General features: G+C 46.4%; 1 protein-coding gene across 4 annotated transcripts in view; it reads right to left on the reverse strand.

Moving 5' to 3' along the window:
- Positions 1 to 14,180, reverse strand: part of GRM7 (glutamate metabotropic receptor 7) — a 226,513-nt gene that overhangs the window by 39,583 nt on the left and 172,750 nt on the right. For 2 of the 4 annotated variants that reach the window (XM_072347203.1, XM_072347202.1), the window contains exon 8: positions 12,756 to 13,691. The exons of 1 other annotated variant lie outside the window; for it this stretch is intronic. In XM_072347203.1, coding sequence (XP_072203304.1) covers positions 12,756 to 13,691 — 936 coding nt within the window. Of the gene's footprint in view, positions 1 to 12,755; positions 13,771 to 14,180 lie in introns of those variants that run through there. One more of the 4 variants, XM_072347205.1, reaches the window with a different exon arrangement.

Consider the following 14,180-nt stretch of genomic DNA (forward strand, 5'->3'; position numbering starts at 1 on the left):
TTATTACTATCAGAATTATTTAGCTTTCTAAAGTTCAAATAGAAATCGAGTGTTTTAGAGCTGCATAAAGAATGGTTGGAGTCAGAAGAGGTCAAGCTATGGCAGCAAAGCCTTCATCCCAGACCAGCTGTCCTTCAGAGTTTAAACCCTTGCAAATGAAGACAGACAACTCCTCATTAAAAAGTTACACATTTTCCTTTTCTGATAGTTACTCAAGGATGCATCTCTATTTTGGTGTGGCCTGAGTGCTAAAAAGCACCCAAGGGCAAAAAGAAGTAGAGCAGGGTGAACGTGCTGCAGTATGGAAGGCTCTACAATACAACCTTCAGCATTTTCTGAAAGCAGGACGGTGCTTTCTGTGACTGTAGCACATCTTCCTGACAGGTCAGTGAGGTCTGTCCAGCCATCCCCACTCCAGACTCCCATTCTTGAATGCAGCACAGCGGCTGTCCTGCTCACCAACTGACAGCATAGAATCATAGAATAGCCTGGTTTGAAAAGGCCCACAATGCTCATTTGGTTTCAACCCCCTGCTATGTGCAGGGTCACCAACCAGCAGCCCAGGCTGCCCAGAGCCACATCCAGCCTGGCCTTGAATGCCTGCAGGGATGGGGCATCCACAGCCTCCTTGGGCAACCTGTTCCAGTGTGTCACCACCCTCTGGGTAAAAAACTTCCTCCTAATATCCAGCCTAAACTATCCCTACTGCAGGCACACGAGCTACAAACCACTCATCAAGAACACAGGAACGTACTGCAATTTTTAAAAGATAAATTGTCCACATTTTACAGGTGTGCACTTGTAGATGTTAAATTTATCTATTATTTCATCAGAGCTGTCCAAGTTTGCATCCAATTAACTGAAGCCATCCGAGTCTCATTGCTACCAATGTATCTCAATTAGAACAAACTGTTGGCATGGCAACCGCTAAATCCATCCTAACTCATGGATGGGGCAAGCTGGTTTGTGGATTATGCAATCCTTGAGTTTCCACAGCTCGCAGATGGGCAGTTATTGTTAGGTTAAACTGGGAATGGGTAATCCTGGAACAGAAGATGATTTGGGTGCTTGTTTATTTGAGACTTAATTACAAGCAGCCAATCAATTCAGGAGCTGAGGAGTTCCAGTCATTCCACAATCCCCTGCACTGGTGGGCAGTTAGGAGACATCCATGCCTGTGAACCCAAATCATGGCACCCAGAAAGAGCTCCTCTCCTAATTAGCAAATACAGCATTTATTTCATTACAGCAATGAACTGAACCTCTGTCTCATTTAATGCTGCAATGACAACTTACAGTAATAGCCAAACTATTTTCCAATAGAGTCTAACAAGGTGACACCACACACTGTGCTACTGCACAACAGCTCACGATTCCTCATTACCAGCTCTGAATTAACTCAGAAATGAACTTCAATGCTTCACACCTCTGAGACAGCACTACGAATTGCCAGGAGTTATTTAGTGCTTCATACCTGCAGTTTCCTTTGGGGTGCTTACACAGAAAGCAATCAGGAACATTGAAGGATAACAACAACTTGAGTTTGAAGTCAAATCAGCTCATGTTAACTAGCCATGGTCTCACAAAAGTTAATGACCCAGGGAGCCAGTTCTGCATCTGTACTTTATTAAACATTTTACATTAAAATTAGTTTATATAATTATAGAGATTAATATAGTCAGTTCTCAGGATCCCTTCCAACTTAAGCCATCCACTGACTATTTATTGCTGTATTCACAGTACACCTGTCTGTTCTCAACTGAGACGTATTTACTGTCTTCTACCCCTTCTCAGCCATCAAGAAATAAATGCTGAGGATCTGGCGGTTCCCTTATCGCTCATGAGGAAGCCACAAGGAAGCCTGTAAGTACAAGGCTGAATTTGTGTAAAATGAAGCCCTCAGTCAGAAGCCCCAAAGGGACACGGAGCATTACGAGGAGGAATTTCTCTGTGCACGACTGCAATCAAATCAAGCCAGCACAGCCCCCCAGGGAAGCTTGCCCTAACAGACACCACCTCCACATCCCACCTCCTGCTCCCTGCACTCAGCAGGCACTGTGACCATGTCCAGCAGGTGAGTCCTTCCCTCCCAGCCATGCTGGCATCTATTTCCTCTCCAGCACATCTTGCTCAGCCCTGCTTGGAGGCGGCTGGCTGTCGGCATGGCCTTCCTTTCCATCAGGAGTCATTAACAGATCTCATCCTCCGGTCAATAAAATGAGCTAAAACTACATTGATTCTGAAGTTTTGGAGAATCAAAACACTTGATCTTCCCACTTGAACTTCCCTATTGCTCCAATTAAGGTACCAGAACAAATCTTACCCGCTCCCTGACACCAGCTCCAACAATGCCCTCTCCAGCTGTAATCACGCTTTGAGCACTGACCACCTTGCCTGCACTAATTGATTTTCCTGTTACCATCTCCTAATGCAGTCTAGTTTTAAGCTTTTAAATGCATTTTACTCCTCAGTTTACTGCTGAAGTATTGTTGCTAGTTACATTCTTAGCAGGAGCTGTTCCTCCACTAAAAAGAGCCCTATTGCCTTCAAATCTTATTCAGCTGTCTCCATTAAGTATTCCAGGTTGCTCTGATGTTGAAAATGCAAATCACAGAGTAAGAGGAAGATGATAGCATATTGTTCATCTGGTATTTTGTCCTCCTACTCCCTCTACATTCTTTTAAATAAATGTGTCTGTCTCTATGTATAACGCAATGAAGATCGTGTGATATTAAATGTACAACACATACATTATTTTTTAGTTGCTATAAACACAGAATGAACGTTACTTAATCAGTGGGACTATATGACTCAGGGGCACAGGCAGGGTGAAACCTGGGGTTTCCCGGCTCCAGCAGACGGTGGTTAATGGCTGAGTGGATTGCATTTAATGGGCAATTAGCGGTACAAGACAGACAGTTAGGGCTAAGCGAAAAACATCTTTGTAAATATGAGTTTCACCTCATTTCCCCACCCTGGGTTTTGTCACCACAGACATGTCAGCCATTTAAAGGCCAAATGCCAACACAGAATGAATAATCTAGTGCTAAAGTGCCTGACATCATTAACTGCAAAGTGCTAAAGCTGAGAAACCCTTCATACAACCTTGGCAATTTAAGAGGTCAACAAGCTCTCCCTGCCACAGCAAACATAGGTTTGGTTGGGGAATTTCTTCCAGAAAGGGGACCTTGTCTCATAAATGCTGTTCTACACCATTAGAGCTCACAGGGTAAGTTCCAGATGCTGGCAAACATTTGCCTAACTCCACTATTCAGTTTGGGAAGGAAAACATCAGTCACTGTCACAACACAAAGATGGCAGATTAGCAGTGGGAAAGTTTAGGGTAGAAACACCAGGCCAACTCAATGCAGAAGGGAACACTGCAGTCAAACCACAGGCCCTCTTCCATCAAACACAGCACCTTCCCATCGAGATCCCTTCCTCAACAGTGAAAACAACAGCAGAGAAATAGTTTCTCTAGGATCTATTCCCCGAGGTTTCCTTTTTATCTTCCAGTTCATCTCCCAGCCTGCACATCAGAAGCAGCTGCTCTTGTGCAATGTTTGCAGGCAGCCCTCCTTTGGCATTGGCAGACTAAGCCCCTTCTCTAAGAGATGCTCTGAATTTGGCATAGGGTATCAACCCCCTAGTGACGGTTCCCAGCCACTCTCTGCTACACCAATGGCACAACACACTTCTGGAGCTACCTACGAAGCCAGGGGGCTGGTGCCAGTTTGGGTCCTGCTCAATACCCCAGCACCACGCCAGGAGGGTGGGGGACAGGGACAAGGGGCAGCATGGCTGCAGGACAGGAGGGAGCCTCACTGCCCGCATCTGTGTGGGATGTGAGCACACACACAAAAAAAGCCATCGTTTCAAAATGCAGAAGTAGAAATGTGCTCCAAATCACTTTTGAAGGGGTGCACATGGGGTGCAATTTCTGCCTGAGTCTACAAGGTCTCCTTGTTTCTTTTTAACCTTCTAAGTTTATGCCTCAAAGACAAAATGCAAGGCAATTACTTTGACCGAGTACCGTATTTTCTGCTTTTATTATTATTACATGCCTGCTTAAGCCATTTAAAACAACAAATAAATCCTTCAGGTCAATACTTGTGCAAGCATTTCTTACGTACAGTGAAACCTATTTTTTAGCTTTGCATTAAAGTAGCCATGCTAGACTGAAAATGTGCCTTCAAGAAGAGCTGTTTGTTTCCACTCTGCAAACCCAGCTATATTTAGTCGCTGGTGTGCACAGAGGACCTGACACTTCTGCTAGAGGACTCTGTTTAAAACAAACTGCAACAATCTTCTCCAACAGCAGAGGCTTTGCTTGGCAATGTGGAACACCTCCTTCCCAGTCCCCATGACTTGGGACTGAGCTGAGCCCCAGCTGAGCTGTTGGGCCTTCTGCTTATTCCAAAAGGAACAGAAGAAAACCAGCTCTGAATGTGTCACCCACGTGAGAGCAGTGAGGCTGCTCCGTGCCTTGCTGACAAGGGTCCTTGATTGGGCACCCCTGCAAACTCTGCTTTCATAACTCATTCACACACAGAGACAAAAGTACTTACGGATCCATTCTTTCTGCTCGAATGGCTTGACTCCTGCATACAAGTTCAGCAAGAAAATTAAGAAACATCTGCATGGCTTATGTTGTTCTGAATAAGCCCGTCATGGTTTTCTTTTTGTTCCTGGATGAGCCTGGAATCAGCAGCCATTATTTCTTACTCAAAATAACATTATTATGTTTCTACAATACCCGTGGGGTTCAGAAGCTGGCTATGATCGGCTCTCACACAGTGACATTTCAGTTCCCAGTGTTCGGCTCACAGTGTCAGCCATGATCTATGGGAATTTTCTGAAGAGATGATTAACTCTTACTTCAGAAAAGGGGCATTAATGAGAACCAAGGGTTTCCACAGCAAGAATCAAACTGCACTATCACAGCACAGACCTAGAGAGTGCACTCTCCACTGGCTGAAAGCCCCAGAGTTCAGCATGGGAACAACCCTTCTGTGGAGTCCATACTCATCCACTGAGACCGTGAAACAGGGCTCCCCAAAGAATGCGCATAAGAAGAGAATCAGGGTTGTAGGAATTCATCAGTATCTCAGAGAAAAGCTTCCTAATAGCCAACAGGACCCTGCCCTGGCCCAACCCGAAGCAGGGCTGTGCAGGACTCTCAGGTGCTACAAGCACCCAGTGTGACACCAAGGAGCAGTTGCATGGTCGAGGTAACGGCTCTGCAGGAAGGATTATGTTGTCAGTGCAAGTGAGTTTGACATTGCAGAGATATCAAAGCACAAGCAAAGAGAAAAGTTTCGTCAACAAAGTAATTGCTCTGCTGGACTCAATGGAGCTGCAATTATTCCTCGCTGAGGTGTTGTCAGTTTGTACTGCAGATAGAAACTGTTGCATAACACAGATACGGGCATGTGCAGAGATTGCTTTTCATATGTAAAACTCTCCTGGCAGCTCTACATTTTCTATTAAAAAAAAAAAAAAAAAGAAAGAAAAAAAGAAGGAACCAAAAAAGTACATGTCGACACTACACATTAAACACCCACATGCCTTTCCCTTTCAAAATTACGTTGCTTTTTAGCCAGTTGAATTTGCACTAGAAATCACAGAATGAGAAGATACCCTCCTTCTACACTTTGCCCAGCACTTGCTGGAAACAAGCCCAGCACTTGCCCACGCTCACAGGACGTGCAGCACCCAGCACCCATTGCACGGAGCCACCCATCTCACAGCCCCAGCAGTGCCCAGCAGGATGGGGACATGGAGGGACCACAGCCACAGTGACTGGGAAAGCCCAGTTTTGTCATTCCTGATGGCAAAATTGGATGCAGACTGGAAAGGAGGAGGAGCTGGGTTTGGCTCCCAATTCAGTAACCCGGTGAGTGCTGCAGCTGCGCTGGGCTACACTAGCAGTGTGGAAGAAAGGTTCTCCCCCAGGTGCCAATGGAATTCTCCATTTGTGGTTTTGCCCCAGCACCTCCCCCCTTCCTCTGCGCAGCACTGTACATGCAGCAGCCAACCTGCTGTGAACTGCTCTCCTGGAGCTTTCTTCAAGGAGCGGGTGCTTCCATCTCTGATGGGTTTTGGTCTCCCCAGTGGTCCTAATGCAGTGCCGAACAGCAGCCCTGCAGCACTGAGCTCCTGCTCACTGGGGCAGCATGGGACAGCGGTGACTGCCCAGTGTGGGGTCAGGGCATTTCCCTCCCCTCCAAACTCATGCACCTTCTCGACTTCCATTTAGTTTTCCATCTTCCCAGGGAGATTTCTTTTTCTCTGTTCTCATCACAGAAGGGAATGGAAAAGGCTAGAATTATCACAGTGAAGAGATCCCTCACTTTCTACATCAGACATCAAAGCAGCACGCTCGCAGGCTTCAAAGAGTCCCTTGGTGACTGCAGAACCACCGCAGGGCTGCAAACTTCAAGTAATTCCTGCTTAAATGAATACATCTCTGCTACTAGACAGCCACACGCAAATTTAAAAGTAGTATTATTACTTCATTATGAAGATACCTGCTCCAATTTTGTGACAATTTCACAAAATGAATTGATTGTTAATTATCTTTTAGCACTCACCTATATGTTCCTGTAAGGCTATTACTGTACATTCATGAACACAATGACTGCGCCGCTTCTACCTGACTAACGGTTGGTGGCATCCCTTCATTGCAGATGTACACCCTCCTCCTCAGGTAATTATGTGGAACATGATTGTGGCCTTGGGCTCTGCCTGCTCAGTGTTTTCAATTAGATTTTACTACAAAAGTACATATTAACATTAAAGGAGCATTACAATGCAGCAAATGCGATAAAACAGATCAATGCTAGACATACCTTCTGCTTCTGTTGTTTCAAGAATCATAATTGCCATTAATTTATGGTCTTCTGTGGAAGATCTAATTGCTCTAATCATCCCTTATTTCACCACGGTGTGCACATTTTCTGTTACCCAGCCTTGAAAGCCCAGGCAGCAGACCAGCACTCAGCCACCTGCATGTCCTCCATGGCCTTGGCCCAGCTTCTATGGTGCTGTAGGCCTGGGCAGCGCTCTGGGCTGGAGAAGGTTCTCCAGGGGCATGGAGGATTCTTCTGGGAGAGCCCTGATCACGGTGCAGACATGGGTACACGAGTGCATTTGTACATGTTTACAGCCAATGTTTCTTCATTATTCCAGACACTGAAGATGCCTCTGAAGAGCACGGGTGACAAATCCTGGCCAAATCCTGGGTTGGTGGTTGTTTTCTGACTGGTTGGAATCCTCCGAGCTTTCCAATGGATGCTGCTCCACTGAGTGGGTACTACAACCGCAGGGGGCACGTGGCACATCCCTGTGATGAACACAGAACGATACCCAACTGCCTGCCCTGAGCTGCAGGGCTGAGTGCTGCGCAAACTGCTGCAGAACAGCTGATGCAATGCTTCCACCTCACGCGTCCTCAATCCGCCTGTTGGATGCTTCAGGCTTCTTCTGGAACTGGTACTACTCTTATCACTGTACTCATTTCTGAAACATTAAAACCTTTGGTTGGCTGAATACTACACAAATTCCTGGCTGATAAAAAGCCAGAATCACCAGACAGCTCCAGGAATAAGCGAGAATTAAAGCTTTTAAAGGACATTTAAACACACAGATGTTTTTTCCCCACCAGTCACCGTTTCCTAATCCACATGGCCATGTGGTTCCAGGAAGATCCACAGCAACACACACCCAGCCAGCCCTGCAGCCTCACATCACAGAGTGGTAGAAACTCAGGGGGCACATTTCAAAGAAATAATTTGCCCTCTATGGGGCCAGGGTCCCATCTGGGCTGAGGCCAGCAGCCAGCAGCTTGGGCTCACTGCAGGACAGCCCCGGCCCACGGCACCGCAGGGCTGCAAGGCTGCATGAAACCCCTCACATTCCTCAGACCTGGTGCTGGATGAAGTTAAGAACTTCAGTACCTGAACACGCAGATCCTCACAGCTCCTGAAGACACAATACATCTGTAGGCGAACACTAATGCAGAACAATGAGAGAAATGAATATTTGCAGTTACAAAGTTCTAAGCAGCCACTGTTATTAAAACCAGCCTTCATTTCTGTTTTGGAATGCAGGGGCATTATGAAGAATAAACGTTAGCCTTATTTAAAGCTATGCATTTCAAAGGGTGATAAATTACATTTCTTTAGAAGAAAGCCACAGCTCACAATCCCCCTTCTGTGTGCCCCCACTACTGCAGATTCAAAGTCATGCTCCAAATGAGCCTCAGAGCCCGATTTCCTCAACCACCCAGCAGTATGAAACTCCAGCAAATGTTGTATTGAAATCCTCATAACTCCCAAGTCCACATATGTATGGTTGCCATAGCAACTGTCATCTCAAGCCTTCCCAGCGGAGAAAATAAATGTGTGTCCTACCTGGTTAATCGGTATTTGTATTATGGAGAATTGAAGGGTAACTTTGTTTCGCCAAAAAATAGAACAGGCACTGAAGTGCTACTGTGCTAATGTGATATTATTTAATCTGAACAAGAACCTACTTTGCATGTGCCTTGAAATTATAGTATTTATGTAACATTCGACACAATAAGTAAAGATGCTGATGCCAAATAGACTTGGCTTACCCTGCTTACTGATCTGAACAGAAGAAACATGAAAAAAAGACCCAGAAATCTGAAGGAAGGTGGAAGAGTACATGGGATCAAGGGTCACAAGTTTTACAGCGACTGTATTACAGTTAAATAAAAAAGCCAAAGGCTGATGCAATCTGGATTCAAAAATAGGCTGATGGAAAGCCAAGAATACATGGACAGCGTTTCCCCATTCCTCTTCATTTCAGGATGAAGAAAGCTCCCAGCCTGGAACACCACGCTGGTGGAAAACCATCATTCACTCAGAGTCACGACTGCAATTTCTCTTACTTGCAAGAAGTCCTCAAAACACTTCAAGAAGTCTCACATGTAACACCCATCCAGGAGCATGCTGACAGCCATTACTGCCTACTAAATAAAATTACTAAATAAAAGCGATCACAGCTACTAAGCAGTAAAGGCTCTGCAGAACATTAAAATATAACGATGACATATCCCTCATGTTAGTTCAATGGCACAATCTGAGAAAATCAATCTGAGGGGAATATGCAACGTAGAGAACTCCATCTGCATGTCGTTACCAAGGATGGGAATGGCCTTCAGACTGTGGACACTACGAGCTCTTTTAATCTTACAGTTATAGTCTTGGGCTGATTCCAAATGGCATTTCTTCTTCAAACTACGATGGGCACACGAAGCACAGAGCTGTGCGTGTTAATGAGCCAAACGTAGCACTGCAGTTCAGACACGCTACGTCCCGGCATGTCTGCTATGTGAAGCAGGTTGACGCTCAGGTTGGCCATTAAAGGGATCTAGTTCTTCAGTACTACATCGTAGGGATCCGGAAATGTAATTTAAGCAACAGTAGATGTGCGTGGCGATACTAAATTACCACAGGAGAAAATAGCTTGTGATCTCAGGCTTTCATAACCAGGGTTGAACATGGTGAGAAGAAATGGGAACGAGGTGGTGAGAAACGAGCTCCAACCCCACACCCGGCTATTTCCAACACAGCCTCCAACAATTCCTCCTGCCCTGTCAGCTCCTCCTAGAATCAACAGCATTACGTGGAAAAAGCAAAATGGTACTAAGCAAGTGCTGAAAGATATTGTTTTCTTAACAGTAAACTGACTTTTACGTACAGAGACAGCAAGACGGTATTTTAAGAACTCTTCCTATCACATTGATTTAACTACAGATGGTTTTTCCCTTCACTGTATTTTTCTTTGTTTTTTGCCATGAAAGTGTTGCCTCTGGTAATCCTTGCTGTGCAAGTCTTAAAAACATTTACTTTAAGAGAGAGTCGTAGTAATAAAAAAGCAGCTACCGCTGCCACCTGCGAATGGATGCTTCCAGATGCATCAGAGCACGTCGCACGCTGCCACACTGCTGCTTTTACCACATTGCCTGTAAAAACCTGAAAATGGTCCAACACATAAAGAGAAATGAAGGACCCGTGAGACCCAGCGATCTCAGACGTGTGCCCTGCAGCACAGTCTGTCCTGTGGGGATGGGGCATGTCCCCATGACCCCACCACCATGGTGCCCAGAAAGGCAGGAGGAGGCAATGGTAGGAGCAGGCACTGCTGACCCACCTTCAGCCTCAGGGCAGGGGGATGCACAAGCCCGGGGGCTCCCTCCCACCATTCTCTTCCATCTGTGCTTCAGGATTTTGGCTCAGTTTGGAGCATTGATTGAGCTGTGCTCTGCCTGACCTCATCGACCAGCCTATGTTCTTCTCAAGTGCAGCTCTGTATCGACTCTGCTGCAGAACTAGGGCTCCTGTAATTAGTTTAACAGCTTTTTGAGGCCACTTTGCTTCTGATAAGATGCCCACACATCCACTGAGGATTGAACACAGTTCTGTTGTCAGTAACAGTTGTCCAGGAGTGCAGCGGCTACGTTTGGCAGCATGGGCCCACTCTGGAGGAGTAGGGCAGCACAGCAAGATGCACAAGGATGGGTGGGCACCACCCTCAGCCCCATGGTGCCCGAGTCCCCACTGGGAGCTGCTCAATACAGCAAATGGGAGGAACCCACCAGCTCCATGTTTGGTGTTTGGTATCCAAGGAAGGATCTTTCTGAGTAAAAACATGACATAATTCCTATGCCCTCCACCAAAGGCCACAGCAGCATTTTGGAACACGTACCAATAGCTACAGGAAAGTGCACTAAAAGAAGAACACACCTCATAACATGACCCCCAAAACCTGGAGTGCAACAAAGCGGCAGGCAGGAACATGGGGCACAACCACCATGCAAGGATCAGCAGCAGCTCACAGGGGCCATGGGCTACACCCAGCAGCAGGCAGCAGCACCAAGGAAGCCTACACAGCACAACTCACTAGGGCAGCTCTCAAGGCTAAGGGCAGATTACGACTGAGTAAATGGAAGCTGTGAATTTGCTTTTTGCACATACCACCTCTCATATACCCCATAGGTTTTATATCCAGCCTGCAGCACTGGCTCTTCCTCAGCCCTCACCACTCCCTCCTCTCTGCTGATGGAATTATTTGCCTTTGATGACTTACTTGCAGCATGAGTTAGTCTTTTTTTTTTTTTTAATAAACCTGCACTGAACAAGAGAGGTATACTTAATATGCTTCCTACCAAACAACATTATGGTTGTATTTATTGATAAAATAAAATAAATCCATACAGCGAAAATCATGGCGTTATATATAACACCATTTCTCAGCTTAAAAGATTGGGCTGCATGAGATCTTCAGCATGTACAATTTCCATTTCAGCAAAGACTCGTGTTGCTAAGATCATGCCCAATATTTCCCAGAGAAAATATCTGACAGAAAATCACTGGCAATCACAAAAAAGTACAATACCCCCCGCCCTGCCAAAAAAAGAGGAAGAAAAAAGAGAGCAAGAGACGGAAAAGAAAGCCAAGAAGCAAAGCTACTGTACACTGCTCAGTGTAGGCATGAAGGGCCTCTCTGGATGGGGAGGAAACCTGGCACATCTCACGACTCAGATGTGCTACAGCCGCCATCTGTCAGTGCCCACACACTGGGGACCATCTCAGGGGATGACACCTCAGTGCTGTGAGCTGCACATTGCACAGGTACGGTCACACTGAGGGCAGAACTGCAGTCAGCCCCAGCACGTTTCCATGCATGGAGATGGATCACTGCCCTCCTGGACGCCCCACAGGCACCAGTTCTGCAGGGCTGCACTGACACAGGCTATGAGGCTGTTTGCTCTGTTGGTATCATCTCCTGCAATCGGCGTGAAATCAAATTCACAATATCTTTTGCTGTCCTATGTGAATTTGTGAAAGAATCTTTCCCTTCCAAAGCAGTACAGGTTAATTCAGTTCTATAGGTGAACTCATGGAAAACTAAAGCTTTTGCTGCCAAAAGATTCTTAATTCTGGCAGCAGCCTTTGCAATTCCTCCAGTCTTTCTAACACATGCTTAAATCTTTGCAGACAGCTCAAAGCCACCATCTCGGTCACCTGCAGGCCTGACACACTCCCAGGCAAGCAGCACAAGAGCTGCTCTCTGCTTGCTGAATCAGACCAAAGCTTCAACAGACCCAGCTGGGTTGAAAGCTGCCCGTGCTGTTCCTTATCTCACCCTTGAAAGGGGGAGCAGAGGGGTTTGAAATACCTGAGATGTGGCAGGACTCCTTTCCAGCAGAAATCACCTCCCTTTGAGATGCAGCTGAAGCTCAGGACAGACTCTTTACCCTGCAGTGTAAATAAGCCCTGAGGCTGCTGTTAACGGAGCTGAGCACCCATCAGAGAACTATGCACTGAATTCAGCACTGACCTCTAGAAGCACAGACATCTCTTAATCATTTTTTAATACTATTTTCTTGTATCTTGTATTTGAAATGACTTAGTTAAGAGACCTCTTTTCGTGGATGATATGACAGCTAATTCCCACTTATTCTACTGAAAAGGGACAATTGAAATAGATGCAATAATAAAACGAATGGCTAATACAATTGGCATTGATCATTTGCCAGTTTATCAAATGAAGATCCCACCAGCTAACTGAAGAAGGAAAAGGGTGCTGTGTATTGCATGTCTCTGCAACAAGCTAACCAGACAGCTCACTTGAATATCTTTGTAAAGTTGGACATCAGCATATAATTTATAGCTGTCACAAAAGCTTTTCTAGCAGGCACCCGTGAGCTCATTTTCACCTACCTTTTCAGCTGACTGGGCAGTGCCAAAAAATATTGGAATGAAGGCAAGCCATACTATACAGGTAGTGTACATAGTGAATCCAATGGGTTTAGCTTCATTAAAATTCTCTGGGACACCCCGAGTCTTGATGGCATACACAGTACACGTAACCATTAGAAGAATGCTATAACCCAAGGAACAAATGATTTGTAGATCCGTTATGTCACATTTGAGAACTCCTCTGGCTTGATCAGGGTTCATAGTTTTCTGCTCATCATAATCTATGATGATGTTGGGCGGGTCAACTGCAAACCAAATAAAGACACCTAGAAGCTGCACAGATATCAAACTCGATGTGATTGCCAGCTGCGACGTGGGGCTGATAAGCCTGGGTGCTGTCACTGACTTTTTACCCTGCTCGAATATGCGGTAGATGCGATTTGTTTTAGTCAGCAGGGCTGCATAGCTGATGCACATCCCCAGCCCCAGGAAGATGCGCCGGAAAGAGCACACGGCAACGTTTGGCTTGGCGATCATCAGGAAGGTGATGATGTAGCAGAGGAAGATCCCCGTCAGCAGGACATAGCTGAGCTCCCGCCCCGAGGCCCGGACGATGGGGGTATCGTTGTAGCGAATGAAGGTCGCCATGACAAAAATGGTGGCGATAATCCCGAGCATGGCCAAGAAGACAGGGATCACAGCCCAGGGCGAGTGCCACTCCAGCTTGACGATGGGGATGGAGCGGCAGCCGGTGCGGTTCTCGTTGGGCCTCTCGTTGTAGGAGCACAGCAGGCAGGTGACCTCATCGGCCTGGTACTGGTATCCATCGCACAGCTCGCAGTGCCAGCAGCACGGCATCCCCTTCACCATCTTCTTCCTCTCCCCGGGCTTGCAAGGCAGGCTGCAGACTGAGGACGGGACTTCTCGCACTCCTTTACCCCACTGCATGTCGTCGATCTAGGAGACATGTGAAGCAGAAGGAGCTGTTATGTGGGTGTTACCACCGGGCTGGGCAGGGGGACCACGGGGCAGCACACTGCAACAAACAAATGGAAAACATTATATGTGGACGACTGTGCTCTTCCAGACTGCACACCAGTGCCTTCACACGGGACTCTAACCCAAGACTATTTACTACAGCCATTTTTCACGTTTATCAGCAATAAATTTGTGTAGAATGACACAGCGCCAGATAAAACAGCAGTGTGGAAACCCTTCTTGCTGCATGAAAATCAGTGAGGGCACTTGATTTGGCTTATGGGAAGGCAGCAAACACACTGTGAGACTGCCTTTTGTGCACCCAGAGCCCAGGGCTTCTCAGCAAGACCACAGCAAGTGTTCTGACCTCCTGGAATGACTGCTACAGGGGAACCCCCTGAACAAGGTGGAAATGTACATAGGGGCTGGAACTGGTGGGAATGGGGTGAGAGCTGTGTAAGAAATACA

The sequence above is a fragment of the Excalfactoria chinensis genome, chromosome 12 (genome assembly GCF_039878825.1).
Source record: "Excalfactoria chinensis isolate bCotChi1 chromosome 12, bCotChi1.hap2, whole genome shotgun sequence".
Lineage (NCBI taxonomy): Eukaryota > Metazoa > Chordata > Aves > Galliformes > Phasianidae > Excalfactoria > Excalfactoria chinensis.